The sequence below is a fragment of the Herpailurus yagouaroundi genome, unplaced genomic scaffold (genome assembly GCF_014898765.1).
Source record: "Herpailurus yagouaroundi ecotype Mexico unplaced genomic scaffold, PumYag 141, whole genome shotgun sequence".
NCBI classification, from domain to species: Eukaryota; Metazoa; Chordata; class Mammalia; order Carnivora; family Felidae; genus Herpailurus; species Herpailurus yagouaroundi.
In genome coordinates, this window is record NW_024412396.1 from 65,586,512 (window position 1) to 65,608,845 (window position 22,334).

At 37.9% G+C, this 22,334-nt stretch overlaps 1 protein-coding gene across 6 annotated transcripts in view; it reads right to left on the reverse strand.

Moving 5' to 3' along the window:
- The window catches only part of BTBD7 (BTB domain containing 7), an 88,214-nt gene that overhangs the window by 51,833 nt on the left and 14,047 nt on the right, over positions 1 to 22,334 (reverse strand). For 4 of the 6 annotated variants that reach the window (XM_040478080.1, XM_040478079.1, XM_040478081.1 and 1 more), the window contains exons 2-3: positions 6,316 to 6,503; positions 4,512 to 5,591 (exon numbers count right to left, since the gene is read on the reverse strand). In XM_040478080.1, coding sequence (XP_040334014.1) covers positions 4,512 to 5,591; positions 6,316 to 6,397 — 1,162 coding nt within the window. In that variant the 5' untranslated portion in view covers positions 6,398 to 6,503. Of the gene's footprint in view, positions 1 to 301; positions 350 to 3,926; positions 3,966 to 4,511; positions 5,592 to 6,315; positions 6,504 to 22,334 lie in introns of those variants that run through there. The other 2 variants (XM_040478083.1, XM_040478085.1) reach the window with 2 other exon arrangements.

Genomic DNA, 22,334 nt, shown 5'->3' on the forward strand with positions numbered 1-22,334 from the left:
GTTCCTGTGGCCAAGATCAAAGAGGTTTTTGCCTGCTTTCTCCTCAAGGATTTTGATGGCTTCCTGTCTTACATTTAGGTCTTTCATCCACTTTGAGTTTATTTCTGTGTATGGGGTAAGAAAGTGGTCCAGGTTCATTCTTCTGCATGTTGCTGTCCAGTTTTCCCAGCACCACTTGCTGAAGAGACTGTCTTTATTCCATTGGATATTCTTTCCTGCTTTGTCAAAGATTCGTTGGCCATACGTTTGTGGGTCCGTTTCTGGGTTCTCTATTCTGTTCCATTGATCTGAGTGTCTGTTTTTGTGCCAGCGCTCCAGTTTTTTTAATCTTTTATCTGCCTGGCTTGGACTAGAGCAGGGAAGAGGAGTGATTTTGACATTTAGTTTGTAGGCTTTTACATAAATTCAGATTTCAACTTTGTGCTTCACCCTACACCCCCACCCTTCCTTTCATAGCTATTTCCAGATCTGAGATCTCTCTAGTTCAATTTCTTCAAAAAATAAATCTCAGGTTTATTGTGTTTGGTGGGGGGGAGGGGTGGGGATAGAGAAGAGAACTGAAGGGCAGGTTAGGATTTGTCACCTGGCACAAGTGATACTGATGCAAAAACAGACAAATGGGCTATGGAGACAAAATGGAAAGCACTGACCCATATTTATGTGGGAACTTAATAAAAGATCGCACAAATCAGAAGAGAATATGGATTATTTAATACAGCATACTCAGAAAACCAGCTCACTTTATGAAGTAAAACAAAACCCCATTCCTTTCTGACACATGCCACCTATAAAGGTGAATTCCATGGTGGGGGGAAAGGGTTCATCCATTCAGTATTCAGACTTAAAATCAAATCTCTTTTTAGTTCACCACGCTTATCCCTTCTTTCTAGAGTACTAAGTAGCCCCTGTGAAATGCCTCCCTTATCCTCAGTAGACTCCTCTATAGGATCTAGAGTTACAGACCTCTCCTCTCTGGTAAGCCAATAATCACTCATGATCTGCTTTCCAGCTTCCAAAATTTTCAATATCCTTTTTCCTCTGTTGTTTTCCTCTCAGGTATCTTTGTCCTGAGGGTTTATATTTGTTTTACTTCTTTACTATTAGGGCTTTGGGGGAGACAGAGATAAAGTTATGTTTAATCTGCTACGTAGGATATCAGGTGAAATTAAATCTAATCCTAAAATGCCAGGCCAGCAATTTGAGGCCCCATTACCTGTTAATCCACCTCCCTAATAGTGACTGCCTATTTGTCTGAATAAAACACATTCTCAGTATAGGCCAGGAACCTACTCTTTTATCCACACCACTCTGGCTGTCTGCCTATACTGCCTCTTTTTATGATGCTCTTGAAACCATTAAATCACCTCTCCATCTTGAAGGACATATTTAGTCTCAAGGTCCTAGCCTCCCCTGACAGAATTTGTTTCCTTTTAAAACTGGGCTTTAACTTTTGAAGTTAAATCTAATTTGGAATAAAAAGTAACCGTCATTAATTTAAAGTCATTTACTGAATGCCCACCATGTCCCAGGCATAGGGGACACAAGGATGAGAACAGTACACTCCAACCCTCAAGTTGCCCAACAGGCTAGTCTCACAGTGTTTTTTTAACTGGAAGTTAAGCCCTCGTCTTAATCACAGATCACAGATGATGATTTGGGTGACTATTTTCTTAATTTTCTCCAAAATGGTACATAACTATCATATAATCATGCTGGATGCATCTGAGAGATGCTAATTCATTAGATACCATAGATGCCTCAGAGTATCACAGGCTTAATCTGCTTGTAGAACTCCTGCTGAGAAAAACCAATTGTAAAATGACAAACAGCCAGACATTTACAATAGTTTGATAAGTGGCATGTCCCATCTCACCAGTGATAAAATTATAAGAAAAACTTATAATCAGTAATAACCTAAAAAAAATCTATAAAGTATTAGTATTAGGTTTAATATAATTATAAAATTATTTTTAAACATAAAGCTTTAGAAAAGAACATGGTAATGAAAGAAATATGTTCTGATGAATAGTATTTAGCAGCTAATATTTACTGAATGCTAACTATGTATCAGGTGCCAGTCAAATCACTTAATATTATATATTTTTAATCCTTATAATGCTACTTTACACGTTACTATTCTGATTTTATAAATGAGAAAATAGGGGCTTAGACAGGTGACTTGCCCTGAGGTCAAGCAAGTTAAAACATGATGGCGAAGGATTCAAATCCAGTTTGGTCCCAGAGCTTGAGCTCTTAAACTTCATGGTATAAAATTCCTCTCCAAGCAACCAAATATTCTCCTTCCCACAAAAATGAGGTAAAAACTGTGTTAAAGGTATAGTCTGTTATAAGCACTAATAGGATTGGTTGAATACCATGGGCATGGGAGAAAAATAATGCCTACAAGGAGTGCAAAAACCAAAACACCAAATAACCTCAACTCTGTATTATGCATAACAAAAGGAAACAGGAAACCTGACACCCAGGTTTAAGGGAATATATACATATATATATATATATATTTTTTTTTTTTACAGTAACCAAGACATGCACAAGGAGTGTTGTTTTATATCTTTAAGTGTACTAAAAAATACAATTTCTAGCTAAATGATTAAAAAAAAATTAAACTCACTTAACATAAAAGAACCTTAGATGAAGTACTACCTAAGATCTAAGAGCTGGCTCATAATTTTACTTTTCATTTAAAACTTAACTACCCCCCCAAAAAAACCTGTATTAAGGGATGCTTTCCCATTTACAAAAAAATTTTTTAAAGCGCACTTATTTTGAGAGAGAGACAGTGAGCAGGGTAGGGGCAGAGGTGGGGCGCGGGGGGGAGAGAGAGAGAAAGAGAAAGAGAGAGGGAGAGAGAAAATCCCAAGCAGGCTCCTTGCTGACCTGCCATGGGGCTCAATCTCATGAACCATGAGATTATGACCTGAGTGGAAATCAAGAGTCAGATGCTCAATGGACTGAGCCACCCAGGAGCCCAGCTTTCCTGTTTTTTAAAAACAGCAAAGCGTATATAATACACTTCAGTTTCTTATTATTTAAACATGTCAAAAAATAAAACCAATTTGAGAAAATAAAGGTTATTATATCTTTTGAATAATGTTTCAACCTTCAAATTTTTCTGTAGATGCATTTTCTGACAAATTTGGTTTTACAGAATAAAATAGTGGTAGGTCAAGCTGCTAGGTTATTTTTGAGAACACACTTTCCTAGCCTGACATCAAAATAGCCTACTATTATTAACTTAATGATTATTTTAAATTAACAAAATATTTTAACGATTTTGATTGTGGTAATAAGACTAAGTTAGTACTATTGCTAAAAAGATAATTTAAAAGATTCTTTATGTAGCAGAAATCTCAACTTTTTTCACTCAGGTTTATCAATGCTTTCTTCTGTATAATTCCTCTCATTGTATTAACTAATTTGTTGCTGTTGTTTAACTGAGGCTTTTATCTCATTTCTCTAAGTCCCATTAATTTGTTGATTGAGCCACACAACACACATTTTATTTTCAAGTTAGAAAAATGTGCATAGCTTTCATTATTCCTTATTTCATTAAATTCCTGTGTTTTACCCCAGCCATTAACATTTTCGTCTAATTGGTAACTTCTAATGTTCTTTTAGCAAATACTCATTAGCTGAATTTCTCAAGTAATTTCATGTCATATAACTTGTTTTAATATATGGTCACAGAAAGCAAAGAATGCATCTTTTCAAGACAGCAAATTCTCTTTGCTGTGTGTGGAAGGCTGATTTCTAGCTCTGAAATTTTAAGATTCTAATGTTTACCGATGGATCTATAATTCTTTAATGTTACTTTCATGTATTCATTTGCCTATAACAAAAAAATGTGCCATCCTAACCTAAAAGGTTTAAATTAAATGAAGAAGGCACAGGAGTCTAGCACTGACCTTACACACTGTAGGCTGTTGCTTGATGTACAAGTTGAGCTTGAAAAGAAGATACAGAATATTTAAAAATTAAAAAAAAAAACAACCCTGCCTAATTCTTTGATTCAAACACATTGTATCCAAATGTGAGTATCTTCATTTTTGGAATAAATATTCATTCTTCTAAACATTTAGGCATCAATAACTTACTGAGTATAAATATGAGAATCTAAGTTACCCAAGAAGTCCTAGATCAAGAATAACCATGAAATCTGGGAAACGAGGCTAGTTCAAAGCTTGGGTGTGGATGGAGTGCAGGTGGTTATTATACGTTCCCACACCTATTGTCTTACATTAGGGAAAAAGAGCCTCACATCTCATCTATTGCTCTTAGTCACTAGTTTTGAATGCTTGGTTTTAACACTAAATGAACAGCCACATTAATACTAACCTTCGATTCTTTCTCAAATTTCATAACTATATTTGAAAAAACTGACCCCCTCATATCCCAAACAGTGAAATCATAGAACATACTGGCTGTGTTTTCAATGTGGAAGACAAATATGTTAATTCTAGAAATCAAAATTAAAAATTAGAATTTCTTACCTTGTGCAAGCATGTTAAATTCCAAGAACAGTGCTATGTGGTAAAGTTCCATGGCTTCTTCTGCCCTGGTCATGTTTGGCTTCCCTGCGACGAGAGCCTGAACTTCACTGAGACTCCCCACAGAGGGGCTACAGTGCAAACCGGAGAGGTCCACCACATCAGTATACATACAGTGTAATATAACTTTCGCATACTTTTTGGGTATAATGGACTCGTCTAATATAATTCTTGTGGGAGTCCTCAAAGTTCGGTCTGTGATTTCTTCACCAGTCCGTATCCTCCTTTGTAATAAATTCCGAAAAAATGGGGACCGTGCTGAAATAATAGCCTTGTGAGCTTTGAGCTCTTCATCTAAACAGCTCTGATTTCCACCAAAAGCTTCAACCAGTTCAGAGTCTGAAGAAAAACTAAGGACGACATCATAATAACACATGTAATCAAAAAGTCCACGCATATCTACATCAAGGGAATTTGGTGTTCCAAATTCTTCACTAAGCTGGACGAGAATATCAACATTTTGAAACCTTGAGTCCTCCATTCCAAACTCTCCTGTATAAAGGTAGTGTAGCAAAGCAGAAAACATGGGCATATCTATACCAGCCGTACTGATGTCCATAATGATCTCTGCCCCATACTCCGGTGAAGAAGAAAGCAGCGTTTTAAAAAATGGACACCTTGCTGCCAAAATGGCACGATGAACAGGAAAACAAGTTTCTTGAAATATTAAGTCTACATCAGTACAATACTTGTACTCATAAAGATCGGCCATATCTTTCTGTAATGTCCGAGCTTCTGGTCTAGCCAAACTGGCTTGTAGAGAAAGCTCCTTTAAGGCTGAAGTTCCCTCATATTCCTCCACTAAAGCATTAACATCTCTAACATCCCACCCAGAGAGGAGTTCTCGCATCTGCTTGGCATGATCGGCAGACCTATTAGATTTTCGACGCTTAATAAACTTCTTTTTGAGGGTGGCAAGGCCAGAGGTTCTCTTTTTTTTGTCTTGTGGTTTCTCATGGCCATGGTCAAGGCTATATAATTTCGATTCACAACCATAGCCTTGCTGAGAATAGGATGATGTTCCTAAAAAGGAAATCAAACAAATGAAAATGTATTTCTTTGTTCTTAACGTTCATTTTCAATATTCATTTTAACACATATTTCACACTAGAAATTTTTAGAGAAGACATTCCTGAACCATTCAAATGAAGTTGACTTTTGTTTCTATAAAGAAATTTAAAAGATCAAATCATTCATTTTCATATTAAATAAGGAACAGAGACTAACAGAGCAGATTATTCTTTACTTGAAAACATGCTTTTGGTTCTCTGGCTATCAAAACCCAAATATCATAGATTTTAATGATGGAATTTTAGGAAATGAGAGTTAACTGGATTTGTAAATTCAGAATACTACTTACATATAATTGTGAAATGTCTTTTTTTTTTTTTTTTCCTTAACTACACCAAGGCTGCTTTGCACTGGGGAAAATAAACGGACCAGGACACAAGAAGCATGTATTTCATTATTTTCACAACAGTGGAGATTGCTAGCTTTCTGGGGGCAGATGGCAATTATGGTTAAGACACCAAAGAAAAGATCAATGGTGCTACAGCAGCTTGGTTAGGATAAAAATCATACAAGCCAGATTCACATTTGCTGGGGGAAAAATCTGGATGCTACAGAATCATTATCTATAATAACTTCTTCACAATTCAATTCTCTTTTCATCCAAAAAGACCACTGAAGACACAATTCTATTTATATTCACAAAAGAAAATGAAATCAGAAAAACTGAAACCATTACCTATAAAAGTCTGTTGGGCTTGAGGATTTCCCCCTACCCTCGGGGAACATGAATGAGGATAGTTAGATGCATTAGCACCCATTTTCTTCAGTCACTCAGGCATTCCATCTGCTGGTTCTTCAGAGTGTAATTCCAGAGGCCTTCACGAACTTTCAACCCTGGATCCAGCAGCCTCTTTTCATCCATTTCTTTATATGAAACAAAAATAATTTTATTCATTTTTTCAAATGTATCTCAAATTGCACAGTTTAAAAAAAAAGCAAGCTACTGAAAACTGCTTTTATTTGCAAATGACATGCTGTCAAATTCACATGTAAAAATTTCAGAAAATGTAAACAAATAGTTAAACTTGAATTATGAATCAGTGTTAGCTGCAATTTTGAGCCATAAAATGTACCAATTATGTACTTTCTAAGGCAATGAAAAGTAACAAATCAGACTAATTTAAATATATAATTATGGAAAGAGTATTTCAAATCATAGGGAAAAGTAGAGACTAAAAAATTGAAAAAAATTATTTATTTTTTTTTACTCTTTAGAGGCAACCACCAGTTATTATAATCTAACATTTTAAGCAATTTATAAACATTGAAGAGGTTGATACCAGAAGTTGATCCTCCTTGTGAAGTCCTGAAATAAAAATACTACTTTGGGGGCGGCTAAGTGGCTTAGTCGGTTAAGCATCCGACTCTTGATTTTGGCTTAAGTCATGATCTTATGCACGGTTTGTGGGATCAAGCCTCACATCAGGGTCTGTGCTGACAAGGCAGAGCCTGCTTGGGAATCTCTCTTTTTCTCTTTCTGCCTCTCTCCCGTGCACGCTCTCTCTCAAAATAAATAAATAAACTTAAATACATTGCTTGCTATTACCTGATATGATGACTTAACTGAGGCGGTACCAGTAAGAGGTAATTTTAACAATTACAGAGTAAATTCCATACTATGGAAGCTTAACTCTCAGAGCTGCCAGCAGAAGATATATGCACTAAGATATAAAGCTCTAATATTAGAGAATAGGGTTAATAGGAATACTATATCTGTATAGCATCTGGATATATTAAATTTATCTGACTGAAAGGGATAATGGTTTAAGAGAACACACAATTTAACACCTATTATTGGAATTATTAGGAAGCCAACCAGGAAATAGTTAATCTAGCCTCATAATGAAGGATGAAGTTTTAACAAATACAGTTAAATACACACATGAAAATCACAAAAAACCTGCTAGAAAAAGAACTTTGTCAAGATTCCTAGAATTTATTTTCATCTCTGCTACTGACACAGCATAACCTTAGGAAAACAAGGTTAAGAAAATCACTGTTAACATCTGTGCTTCCTTCAATCTTTTCCCACTATATATATATGTATATATATGTATATATTCATGCGTATATATATATATATATATACATGTGTATATATGAGAATTTAAGCATAGAATTATCTACCTATAGTGTTCAAGACTGGGAATCCTTCTACAAAGTAGATATTATGCAAAGTGGCAGTAACTTCAATCAAATCATACACTCACACAAGCAAATTACTATTTGAAATTCACCTACCTACCAAGGAAAACACAGTATGTTAGACTTTTTACTCTGGTGCATGCTACTGAAGTCAGATGCTATGGGTAGCCAGAGACGTGACAGTGCATTCTGTAAGAAGAACTACCTAGCAAAGAATCCAGAGTTTCACACACTATTTTGTAAACACTAAATGGTACAGAAAACTATTTCTTCCAGCAAAGTCTGTTTTCTTAAAGTCTGATGCTTAGTGTAAGTTAAATTCACGGTTTTCTATTCTTAAATATTAGCAATGTTATAGAAGGGGCTGTTTTAGGTAATTTTTAACACTGTCAATTAAAAATTTTTTTTATCATTGAAGTACAGTTGACATTAAATGTTGTCAATTCTTATAAAACAGAAATTAAATCTGCCTGTGTTAATTTTAGTTTAAACTTCAGAAACAGTTAAGTCTAATAATAAATCTTAGTTTTCAAATTGAGCTCCTCAAAAGCTTCAAGTTTCTATTAGGTACTTTTAGCAATTCATTAAAAGAAATTAGGGTCCTAGAAGCCAAGTTTGTGTCCTCATTTACAGGCTAAGTCCTTTTCTCACTGAAGATTTCTAGTTAAAACACAAAAATAGGGGTGCCTGGGTGGCTCAGGCCTTTAAGCATCAGACTCCTGATTTCGTCTCTGGTCATGATCTCACTGTTGGTGAGATCCAGCCCTGCATGGGGCTCTGCAATGACAGTGTGGAGCCTGCTTGGGATTCTCTTTTCTTTTCTCTCTCCCGCTCCCCCCCCCACCCTCTCTCAAGATAAATATTTTTAAAAACCCACAAAAAAAGCACAGAGAATTCTTTCTCAAATTTGAAATAATATATTAAGAAAAATCCAGGGTCACTTGGCTGGTTCAACAGAAAGAGCCTGTGGCTCTTGACCTCGGGGTTGAGCTCAAGCCCCACATTAGGTGTAGTGATTACTCAAAAATAAAATCTTTGTTTTGTTTTGTTTTGTCTTGAGAGAGAGAGAGAGAGAGAGAGAGCGCGAGCGCGAGAGGGAGAGACAGAATCCCAAGCAGGCTCCATGCTCAGCATGGAGACTAACACAGGCTTGATCCCATAACCCTGGAATCATGACCTAAGCTGGATGCTCAACTGACAGAGGCACCCTGGCACCCCCAAAATAAAATCTTTAAAAAAAAATCTGGAATAAAAACATTACGCAAAATAAAAGCCTTAGCAAAACGAGAGAGCTTTACCAAAAAGATAAGCTTTGAATGTGGAAGTAACAGATGGTAAAAAGTGCTGGTAAAGTGTCCCTACTCCAGTAGGTCTCTTCTCACTTCCTTCTTCACTCATTCTTGAAGTTACATATTGCTTCGTTTGTTTGTTTGTTTTTTTTGTCTGCTTAAAAAAATTTTTTTAACATTTATTTATTTTTGAGAGAGAGAGAGTGATAGTGAGCGCATGTGCACAAGTGGGGTAGGGGCAGAGAGAGGGAGACAGAGGATCCGAAGCAGGTTCCAAGCCCAATGTGGGGCTCTACCTCATGAACCGTGAAATCATGACCTGAGCCAAAATCAACTGAGCCATCCAGGAGCCCCTGGTTTTTCATTTTTAATGACTACAGAGCAAACTTGCAAACATGGCACAAAGTATGCTGCTGAAACAAAACAAGGAAGAATGGCACCATGCTTCTAGATGAAGAAAAATCAGCATGTCCATAGTAGTGGACAGTTCCTACTCTCATTTTGCCACACTGTAACAAAGTGTGCAAATACACACAGGAGAATTATTTCCAATGAGAATTCTGTAAGGTTTGTGGGGACACAAAATACTCTTGCATTGGCCTGTCTGAAATTTAAACCATGTCAAAAATGTCTTTTTTCTTTTTCCTTTTTTTTTAAAGGTTAATTTTACAATGAGTGTAATTAGATATTCTAGAGCAACAGTCCAAAGGTTGCAAGACATCATCCACCCCACTGGAGACATAAGACCACCCAGCAAGCACTAGGGAAGTCACAAGCTGAGATAAGGATGCTTGGCCAATTGCCACTGTAATTAGCACTACAGGGACAGCTGGGGTCTAACCCTGGAGAGGTTACTTGAAATAAAAGTCTCGTTGGGAGTTAGGGACAGAATCTTTCTTCCTCGTAGTTCCTAGTCAATAGGGATCTCCTTCAAGATGAACTGATTTGGGGCAACATTCATACTTCCTACGGGAGCTCTAATACTAAAATAAACATAGGGTCTTGGAAAGATTTAGTGGGAGAGATTTTTCTGGATCAGATATAAACCTTAAGTCTATCTTGTGTCCCCAATTCCAAATCCTGGGGGTAACCCTGACTGTGCAATTATAGCACTAAAGCCATATTTCTCAAAATTCTCAGAGAACAATTTTGTTTATTTTTTATCTATTTATTTATTTAGTAAGTAAGTAACCAAAAGCCTATGCCATATGGAACAGGGTAGTATGTTATTTAGTTCTTAATCTAATCCACTGTCTTTAGATGCTGGGAATGAGAATAAGTCACAGTTTAATCTCTCCAGGGTTATTTTCACTCTAGGCAAGCTTCGTCTGTCTCCTACATAAAATAGGATGAAATCCAACGTTTGAATGATACAGCAGGAAAGGAAAGGAAAGCAAAAGAGAAGGCTTACGGGACTGGGAGAGGCCCACAGGATGCAAATGGCCCTAGAAAGCTGATAAATCCTTTTTCTAGAATCACCATTCTGGGAGAGCTCCCTCTGTTAACAGTCAATATGACCAATCTCAATCAAAATCAAACTGGCTTACAACAAGCTTCAGGGATTGTAGCTGACCCAACTGAGGGGAAAAAATGATACTGAGGGCAACAGAATTAATCTTGGGAGAATATTTTCAGGAAAAAAAATCAACCTCTCTGCCTTCCAAAAAAACCTAGACCAGCATTTCCAACGAGTTTTTCCAAAGCTTGGAAAATACAGGACTAAACAAAACTGATAGATTTCTTTACTTCAGAAATCTCCAGCTTATTTATTTATTTATTTTATTTATGAGATTTATTGTCAAATTGGTTTCCATACAACACCCAGTGCTCATCCCAAAAGATGCCCTCTTCAATACCCATCACCTACCCTCCCCTCCCTCCCACCCTCCATCAACCCTCAGTTTGTTCTCAGTTTTTAAGAGTCTCTTATATGCTTTAGCTCTCTCCCACTCTAACCTCTTTCTTTTTCCTTCCCCTCCCCCATGGGTTTCTGTTAAGTTTCTCAGGATTCAGCATTTTTAAAGTGCGAAGGTGCACTGTGACCCTCCAAGAAGAGATATTCCGCACGATCCAAAGGAGCCTTTGCCCCCATAGAGCATAATGCACTTGGATGATACACTTCAGAAAACCTTGACCTTTGCCATAAAAACACTTTTTACTGCTTTACACAGTAGAGGGAACAATGGGCATCAAGTTACCTGGGATAGAGTACTGTCGTCACTAACTTACCACTTACATGGGATAAATCATGTTTAACTTCTATGAATCTCAATTTTTATAAACTGAAACTGAGATGTATGAGTCTCAGCATCTGTAAAATAAAAAAGCTGATACAGGGTTCCCAAAATCCAATCACTGGCTTGAAAAATGAGGATGGAGCAGGGGGTTATTTTTATACTAAATGTTAGTGTACGAAGGGGGGAAAAAGGCAAGTGGATTTTGGGTTTTAAAAACATGTTTTCTTGGGGCACCTGGATGGCTCAGTCGGTTAAGCGGCTGACTTTAGCTCAGGTCATGATCTCACGATCCATGAGTTCGAGCCCCGCGTCGGGCTCTGTGCTGACCGCTCAGAGCCTGGAGCCTGTTTCAGAGTCTGTGTCTCCCTCTCTCTGACCCTCCCCCATTCATGCTCTGTCTCTCTCCGTCTCAAAAATAAATAAACGTTAAAAAAATTAAAAATAAATAAATAAATAAATAAATAAATAAATAAATACATGTTTTCTTGGGTCGTCTGGGTGGTTCAGTCGGTTAAGTATCCAACTTTGGCTCAGGTTATGATCTCACAGTTCGTGGGTTTGAGCCCCGGGCCCGGAGCCTGCTTTAGATTCCGTGTCTCCCTCTCTCTCTGCTCTTCCCCTGCTCGTGCTCTCTCTTTCTCTCAAAAACAAAGAAACATTAAAAAAAAGTTTTTTAAACACATGTTTTCTCCTTACTCTGATTATTAGCTATAGTTATAGAACTATAGAAGGCTATAGAAGGATAGGAATGTGGGGCACCTGTGAATATTCATGAAAAGCAATTAATAAAAGAGAAATGCTAAACTATGATAATCCCACACTCCTGTCAAATTTAAGGTAACCATATAATGTACCATCACACCAGTATACTTGAGAGTGAAAAGGGGTACAAACCAGACGAGATGCCAGAATATGTACAGCCCAGGTCTAATGGGGCCAAGTGGGAAGAAGGCCAACCCCCTACAGCTAAATCTCACACTTCCAGAGCTAGAAATAAGACAAAGTTTAAACAAACAAACAAACAAACAAAAAACCAAAAAACCCCTGCTGGGGTGCCTGGGTGGCTCCAGTTGGCTAAGCATCCAACTCTTGGTTTCAGCTCAGGTCATGATCTCACAGTCTGTGGGTTTGAGCCCTGCATTGGGCTGTGCTGACAGCTTGGAGCCTGCTTAGGATTCTTGGTCTCCCTCTCTCTCTGCCCCTCACTTGTGCACACGTGCTGTCTCTCAAAAAAAAAAAAAAAAAAAAACTTAAAAAAGAAAAAGAAAAGAAAAATCTTCCTGAAACCCAAGTTAGAGGAATAAGACTTCCTACATCCATCTCATTCCCCAATCATGTTTTAACATAACAACTCACATTTATTGAGGTTTTACAAAATGCCAGACTCTGTTCTTAGAACTTCACATGAATTAACCCACTTGATTTTCCCAGTAACTTCTACTGATGAGGCTGAGAGGTTAGCAACTTGCCTAAGATTTCAGAGATACTAAGTGAAAAAGCCAGGATTACTTTGTAACCTTCAATTCTATCCTTGGATGCATTCTAAAAGCAACAAAACAAAGAGAGGCTGTGAACAGTTAAGTCAGAAGCAAGAGTCAGCAGTAGACCCTTGCTGTTAGAAGATCTCTTCAAAACGTGAGACCAGATTGGAAGGGAGTTCAGAAAGCCACCAACTAGGCTCATATGTCTCCTCTGGGGCCATCTAATACAGAGGCAGAGGACCTCCACCCAGCACCGCAAACCCCACTCATTCCAATGACACACAACAGCGTTTATGATAGTAGCAGCTTATTAAAGAAAGACAAAATTCTGTTCCATTAAACATTTATTAAGGCAGGGAAGCCACAGTGATGGAGCTGGAAAGGGCCTTCAATTTTCTTTTGGTCAACCTTGTTTTTGAAGTCAATTATAACCTCATGGAATGGGAGAAAATATTTGCCTATCATATATCTGATAAGGGATTAATATCCAAAATACATAGAGAACTCCTATAACTCAACAACCAAAACAAACAGACAGACAAACAAACAAACAAACAAATTGATTAAAAAATGGGAAAAGGTCTTAAACACATTTCTCCAAAGAAGGTATATGGATACCTAATTAGGCACATGAAAAACACCATCACTAATCAATAGGGAAATGCAAATCAAAACCACAATGAGATACCACTTCACTCCTATTAGGATTGCTATTATCAATAAAACAGAAAATAAGTGTTGGCAAGGATGGAGAAATTGAAACTTCTGTTACTGTTGGTGGGAACATAAAAATGGTATGTTGTGGAAATGGCTACTGTGAGAAATAGCATGGAGGTTCCTCAAAAAATTAAAATCAGATTCACCATGTGATAGAGCAATTTCACTTCTGGCTATACACCCCAAAGAACTGACAGCAGGGTTTTAAGACATGTGCTCCCATGTTCATAGCAGCACTATTCCCAGTAGCTAAAATGCAGAAGCAACCCAAGTATCTATCAACGAATGAATGAATAAGCATGAGTGGTATGTATATACAATGGAATATTATTCAGCCTTAAATTAAAAAGGACAAAGATTCTGATACACACTACAGCACGTAGGAATCTTGAAGACATTATGCTAAGTGAAATAAGCCAGTTACAAATAGACAAGTATTGTATGATTCCCTTTATATGAGGCACACAGAATAGTCAAAATTGTAGAGATCTAAGTAGAATGGTAGTTGTCAGGAGCGGGGAAAAGGGAGAGTATGAGGAGTTATTGTTTAATGGGTATAGAGTTTCACTTGAGGAAGATGAAAGAGTTCTGGAGACAGATGGTGGTGACAGTTATACAAGAATATGAATACACGTAATACCACTAAACTGTACAGTTAAAAATGGTCAAGATGGTAAATTGTGTGTTACATATATTGTACCACAATTAAAAAAAAAAGAATTATAAACATTGCTATCAAAAAACTATTGTCATCAAGAAACATACATTTTTGAAGCTTTATGGCTAAGGTTCAAAATTGACTTATCTAAGGAAATTTCTTTTCCAGGTAAAGTAAAATAGTTATTATTGGATTTCTCTTTAAGCATCAGAGACTTCATCTGAAAAAAATCTAGACGGGCAAAATCTTTCCATTTCAGGAAAGTCTCATTGTATCAACCATTAATAAAATATATACAAAGATTTCAATGTCAATTAAATAAAGAGTATTTCATAAAATTATAATATTTGCCAGAAATAATGTAGTACACTTTAAACTAATTTTTATATTTAGAAAAAAATGTTATTTGCAAACTTTTTTTTAAATTTTTTTAATTTTTTTTAAATTTTTTTTTCAACGTTTTATTTATTTTTGGGACAGAGAGAGACAGAGCACGAACGGGGGAGGGGCAGAGAGAGAGGGAGACACAGAATTGGAAACAGGCTCCAAGCTCTGAGCCATCAGCCCAGAGCCCGACGCGGGGCTCGAACTCCCGGACCGCGAGATCGTGACCTGGCTGAAGTCGGACGCCTAACCGACTGCGCCACCCAGGCGCCCCGCAAACTTTTATATTTATACATTTCTCATTTTATTTTATTTTATTTTATTTTTCAACGTTTATTTATTTTTGGGACAGAGAGAGACAGAGCATGAACGGGGGAGGGGCAGAGAGAGAGGGAGACACAGAATCAGAAACAGGCTCCAGGCTCTGAGCCATCAGCCCAGAGCCTGATGCGAGCCTGACGCGGGGCTCGAACTCACGGACCGCGAGATCGTGACCTGGCTGAAGTCGGACGCTTAACCGACTGCGCCACCTAGGCGCCCCACATTTCTCATTTTAAATTGTATAATGAAAAATTTCAAAAATACACAAAAGTTAGTATACTGAGCCTTCAAGCCGGTATCATCCAGATCTCAGAACTGTCAAAATTGTTTTGGCTTATATTTATTTTTTTTAAAATTTTTTTTTCAACGTTTATTTATTTTTGGGACAGAGAGAGACAGAGCCTGAACGGGGGAGGGGCAGAGAGAGAGGGAGACACAGAATCGGAAACAGGCTCCAGGCTCTGAGCCATCAGCCCAGAGCCCGACGCGGGGCTCGAACTCCCGGACCGCGAGATCATGACCTGGCTGAAGTCGGACGCTTAACCGACTGCGCCACCCAGGCGCCCCAGTTTTGGCTTATATTTAAATGTTTAAATTTGATGTATAAAGCTTACGGCTAGAATTTAAATGTTTGTTATTAGCTTCTTACATTAAAAAAAAAAAACCCTGAAGAAATATATGCATATTATAATTATAATACTGATCAATAGCCATGAGCCAGCCATTCTTAATCATTGAACATGAATTAATTCCTTTAATTTTTTTTAATCAGGTCTACTGCTATCCCCACTTTGCACAAGAAAAAGACAGGGAGGTTAGGAAAATGAGGCATGGAAGGTTTAGTTACTTACCCAACGTCACAGAGCTGGTAAGTTGCAGAACCAGGCTTGGCCTTAAGGCTCTTGTTATCTATGGACAATATTATCTTTGTAGTTTTTTCCCCAAAATGTTTGAAGGCAAAGTTTCCAGAGCAGACAAACATAGTTCCATTCCAGAAGTGGGAAGTAAGCACACACCTGACAGTGTTACTTCTGGTGCTTAAAAGGCTCTCTCATATAAAGCAAAAAATGACTTAACTGGAAGGGTAGCTTATGAAATCAAAGCAAAAGCACCTTTCTGGCAGCACCTGTGTGGCTCAGTTGGTTAAGTGGCCAACTTCAGCTCAGGTCATGATCTCACAGCTTGTGAGTTTGAGCCCCATGTCTGGCTCTGCTCAGAGCCTGGAACCCGCTTCAGATTCTGTGTCTCTCCCTCTCTCTCTGCCCCTACCCCGCTTGTATTCTCTCCCTCTCTCTCAAAAATCAATATGTGCTCCTTGATGGCAGGACGACACTTGTTTATGTCTGATCATCCATCCATCCATCCATCCATATACACCCACCCACCCACCCAACTCTGAGCACGTGCCATGTGCAAGGTATTCTGACAGGCCCTAGGAATACAGGGGTGATTATACCCTGAACAGGATTTCTCATTAAATTTTAAAAAAGGCTACTTTTGGCTTCTGGCTTCGTAGTTTAGAAGCCAGACCTTCGTAGTTTAGAGCCAGACCTTCAAGAATTAATAGGAGTGCATCAAGCAAAAAAGGAAAGGTCATTCACGTTAGAAGAAACAAGAGGAATAGATGGGAAAAAGTCCAGTCCCAGTCAGCGTCCCTGTCCCAGTTCTCACAACCCTGTACCTCTATTATCCACTAACACCGCAGTGTGATTGTATTTCTACCAAACTGTACACTTCCTAAGGGTAGGCACTGAGCTCAACCTTGTTACCGACTACCCCAGAACAGAAAGTAGACACAACATTCGAGTGAATAAATGTTAGCAATTATCTATCAACATTGATAAATAACGTGCCTAGGGCCTAAGGAGTACCTGTGTTTAAGTGTATGGGCAAGGGCTGGGTCAAAAAGCCTCAAATCCCACACTAAAGTGTTGAGCCTTTACTCAGAACACAACAGGGGAACCACTGATGCAAAGCACAGAACAGTGCGAGGGAAGCACCCTTACATTTGTTTTAAAAGACCACTAGATGGTCTGAATGCAGAAGATACTCGATGCAAGAAGACTTATTGGAGGGTCCTTGCTATACTCCAAGAAACCGTTAATAAGGACCTGGCTTTCCTAATCCCCCAAATGAGGACACTATCGCCTACTTCACAATGTTAAAAGTAAAGTAATATGGACTGACTGTGAAAAGCAGAAACAGCCCATGATAAGGGTTTTCATAAGGGGCCTGGTCTTGTGCCAGGTCTGACCTGGCCTGAATGAGAGATATCTTAGAGATGTTGGGGTATTCCGAAATAGCTGTCCGTCGGTTTCTAGACATTTAAAGCTGAGGCCAATTCCCAGAAAGAGGTGGATAAAGGACCGATGCGGCTACACAGTGAAGATGTGAATAAGCCCCCTACTCTGCAACCTTTATCTCAGAGCTCACATTCAAAATGTTTCACGCAGACCTAGAACCTCAGAATAAGATACTCCCAAAGTAACTGGTGGAAAATGGGAATACAGGGTTGAAAAGGTTTGGAAGTCTGACTCTCAGCTCCTGGGGGCTCTTATCTATCCCCCTTGCCTGGGCCTCGGGCAGTGGTAACAGATCTGGTGAGGCTGCAGGGGCCAGAAGAGTGACATGAACAGCAACCAGAGCAGGAGCTGCTTGGCCCAGCCATCCCCGACCCCCAAGTCTTTGCTGTCTTCTAGCAGCTATATCCCCCAAGCTGAGGTAGCTCTTCAGGAATGGGGAAAATGTTCTCCAATAGCTAGGAAAAAGAGCCTGTAAGCCAAGGGTGGAAATGATTATGAGGCCCTCCAAGACAGATTATAGAACTGCCCAATCAACTGTCTTATAAGATAATGGTGTCATTTAGTGCTTTTGTGTTCATGATAGGAAGACGAGTTTTGAGCCAAGCGCACAATATTTGAGTGAATAAATAAAATTGCTGTTCTAATCAGGGACAACTGTTTTTACTGTTGGCTTAGTGGTATATAAAAAAGCAGCTCTGAATGATTCAGAGAAGGCAATAAGAAATCTCAGTCTAGATTTGAGTTTATAAATGATTTACAGAGAGAAAGAGAGCTGAAACCAGACAATATACTCGAAGCAACTGAATTTAAAAGAAAAAACATGGAATTTCTCATAAACTCCATTCAAAGCTTAAAAAAACCCTCACATTTTCAAAAACAACTTATGAAAATGTTAAAAAAAATACAAGGACATATTTCTTGTTGATGAGTTTCTGTGGACTCTAGTGGTAGAGATGGAGAGATAAAAAACAACAACAACAACAACAACAATAAACATGCTGGGTGAGCCTGATAGTAGCCTGAGACAATGGCTGCGCATGGAGAAGAGCAGAAAACAGAACAAAACAGAAACATGAGTACAAACGCTCAAAGGTATCCTCATCCAAGGCAGTCTTCTTAAGGACATCAAATTCCAAACTACTGGAACATCAAGGGAATAGTCATGTGAATGGTTCCATGAATTATTTAAGTTGTTATAAATGGGAAAATAATAACAATTTAGAAGTTAGAAAGAATTCTGTACTAAAATTTTATTTTTCCTCACATCCATCAGACTAGAAGAGTCCAAATAGATACGGGAGAAAACCCCATTACTTTAAATTTTCAGTGAAAAGGGATGGCAAGCTACCTATAATGGGGCATTAGCCTTAATAAGGGCCACTCATTCTGAAACTTGTAGAATTTTTGTTGACATATTAAATGAAGAGTGTTCTTCCTAATTTTCTTCTGAAGTCTGTAGTTAGAAAGAAAGAATTTTGTATACAGAAGTGCTAGTAAACTGGTTTGATGATGAACCAAGTTTTGAGAAACGTCAGCTAGAAAAGAAAGACCTCTAGCAGAGGCCCAACAAGGACTCTTCGGTAAAACAAGAAGTAGAAAATCAGACAAAACTCTTACCCTCATAATGATTATTTGAGGCCTTTCTTGGAACTATGGTAAATTTTTTTCCTCTCCCCTCCCTTGACTCCACTGCTCATCCTGTGCTACCCACTTGCTGCAGAAGAAACACAGGAAGAGGATATTACAGTCCAGATATATAAGACTGAAACAGATATTCTAGGCCCTGTTTATGCAATGTAAGTCTGCATCTTAAAACACTATTTTGCATTTGTTTAGGATATCTAGTAATAAAAAATTGAGATAATCCCTATGAAGTCCTTACCACAGAACATCTCAAATCAGTGAGGGGATGATGAAAGGAAGAAGGGAATAATGATGATGTCTCTACCTTGCATGACCGGTTGGTCAGCAATGCTATGAACCTAGAAGAAACACAGGGCATACAATATGTCGGTAAACTAGGAGTAACAAGGAAAATGGGTTTAGACATTTAAAGCTGAGGCCAATTCCCAGAAAGAGATGGATAAAGGACCGATGCGGCTACACATTCCAAAAATGTGGGGAAATAGGTTCAAGAATTCCTTATACTTACATAAATGGTTTAGAAAAAAAAAAGCTTAGGGTGGAAAGCCACCATCATGGGGTGAAAGTGCCCAAGATTAGTGAGATATTGTAATGGGATAATGAGAAACTTGTTATATCACCTGCAGGAAATTACTTTCCATTGGTACCAATGTACGTTGATCACAAATACCACTCACCCGCTGACCCTTTGCTTCTTACTCACAGAAGTTAATGATTACTATCTGATTGTTTTCTTCACATTCACCATGTGTGTAAGATGTTGAGTGCTCAATAAATATGGAGATGAAACTCCGGTTCGGGGCTCTTGTCTCCTCTAGAACATTAGCCTCTCTCGTATTCAATTCTGCATCTGCTCTCTTGCTGGACAAAAGAGAATTCCAGACTCACAGTCTGTGACACAAAGAGACATACTAAGGAAGAAATAATACAAACACCATACATAAAGGAAGAAGTCTAAAAGCAAGATATTCCTAGCTTTCGATTCTAGAGGGAACCCTCAGATATTTATTACAATACAGCATTCTTTCAATATGATCATTTACTTTTGAGAAAATGATTTCTAAATGTCCTATCAATGTTTGCAAAAGATAGAGAGTTTAAGAAGTGACAATGTTCCTTTTCTTTTTTTTTTTTTAAAGTAAGCTCTATGCCCATGTGGGGCTTGAACCCATAACCCCGAGATCAAGAGTCACATATTCTACTGACTGAGCCAGACAAGCTCCCTGACACTGTTCATTTTTTGACGCCTAAAGCCATCTCTGGCATAACTTCATTACTGCATAGTGCCCGGTGAAACAAAGGTGATATTGAAGCTTTCCTCCAATCCTTAACATGTTTGAGTCCATGTGCTCTAACAGTATCTGTAGTACTGTCATATATACTATCAGTAAGATATGCTGGATATTAAAGCATTTTATTAACTAAGACTTTTAGGCTTCTTGAAACAGATTCTCTTTATCAGTTGTCTCATTTATGTCTTCTCTGAACAGAAGATAATACCCTCTGGGTTCACTGTGCCAAGAAAATTATACCTTAGAGGAAGAAGATATGTCTTCCATGTGGTAATCATTATTGGAATGTCTTGTCAGCAGAAATATTTTGCCAGCATCTTCCACTCCACAAGTGAATAGATGTATGATATTTTCTAGAATCATTAACAGAATATACCAATAAATTTCCTTCACGTTTTTTCCATCTTAAGTTTTCCCTTACTTTCTTTCTAATGAGCTATGTTAAACCAATTCATTCCTTTATATGGATACTGGGTACTGATTGAGATAGACAGGTCTTCATTTGACTCCTGAGTCATCTCATTAAAAAGCACTGCCTGCCCCTACCTCAGGCCTGTTATTACCTTTGCCTGGGACGCTTTTCCACAAAGTCCGCACATGGATCACTCTCTCGTTTTAGTCAGATCTTTGCTCAATTGCCATGCCCTCAAAGAGGCTTTCCCTAATTATCCTCTAGAAAACAACATGCCATCTTATCCCATCATTCTCTATCCCCTTTCTTCAGTTTATTTTTCTCTACAGCACTTTTCAGCACTTGAAATTATATACTTGTTTCTTGTTAACAGTCTCACACTACAATGTAAGCTTCATGAGAGCCAGAACTTCATGTATTCAACATTGAATCCTTAGCAAATATAACAGTGCCTGGCAAATATGAGGTACTGAGTTGAAAACTGCTGAATGAAAGTAATTTTTTAAAAATAAACATTACAAAAGGAAAGACCTGTTTATAATTATTCTTTAAGCTTTTCAATCCAAAAATTGTTTCTGAAGATCCACTGGATATAGTCGAAGCCTTTAGAAGACTGTGATTTAAAAACTGCACTAGTATTTGGGAAGGGGAGAAAAAAAAAACTTCCTAGAAAAAAGACCCCTGAATCCCAGGGTACATACAGCCTTAAATAGGGCACTCTGTTGGGATGTTGCAAAATGCACAATGAAATAATTAGCTAAAAAACCCATACTGGTTCCTCAAGAAATTAAACATGGAATTACCATATGATCCAGCAATTATACTTCTGGGTATTGAAAAAATGAGAACAAAATGAAAACAGCCACTCGAGCAGCTATTTGTCCACCCATGTTCATAGCAACATTATTCACGATAGCCAAACGGTGGAAGCAAATTAAGTATCCATCGGCAGATGAATGAACAAAATGGTATATAACATATAATGGAGTATTATTCAGCCTTTAAAAGGAAGGAAATTCTGACAACATGCTACATCATGGGTAAACCTTGAGGACATTATGTTAAGTGATATTTCAGTCAATGGAGGACAAATGTTGTATGATCCTATTTTACATGAGGTACTCAGGGTAGTCAAAATCATAGAGACAGAAGGTAGAATGGTGGTTCCCAGGGGCTGGGAAGTTAGCGTTTAATGGCTATAGTTTCAGTGGGAAAGAAAAAAGTTCCAAAGACGGATGGTGGTGATGGTTGAATAAAATGTGAGTGTACTTAAAGCCACAGACTGTACACTTAAAGCTGGTTAAAATGATAAATGCTATGTTATATATATATTTTAACCATAATTTAAAAAGTAAATGGAAAAAAATCTCCATTAAAACAGAAAAACAATGTCTTTCCCTTTTCAATATTCTTTTTGTGAATACAGTGAGAGTATCTTATAAGAGGGACTCAGAGTTTACAAAGTGCTTTTCACACAGTAATTCATTTTATTCTCACATCAAGTCTTCCATGTAGACAAGCTTCATTCTCTAATCCCTGAATAAGGCAAGGAATGCAAAAAGTGACTTATCCAAAGTAAATATATTGTAAAATGGCAAAGCCAAAACTAGATCCCAGGCATTCTGATCTCTAATCTAGTGTTTTGTCTCCTGAACAAGAAAGCACCTCAAGTCTTCAGTCCTATACCAATCTTTCTGAACAGAAGAGCAAAGTGTTCTTTATGCTTCTCTATGTCTACTGACTGCTGTTCTTGTTATTCAAGTCTCAAATTGCTAGTTTCTACTTAATCACTCAATTACGGTTAAGGGATAA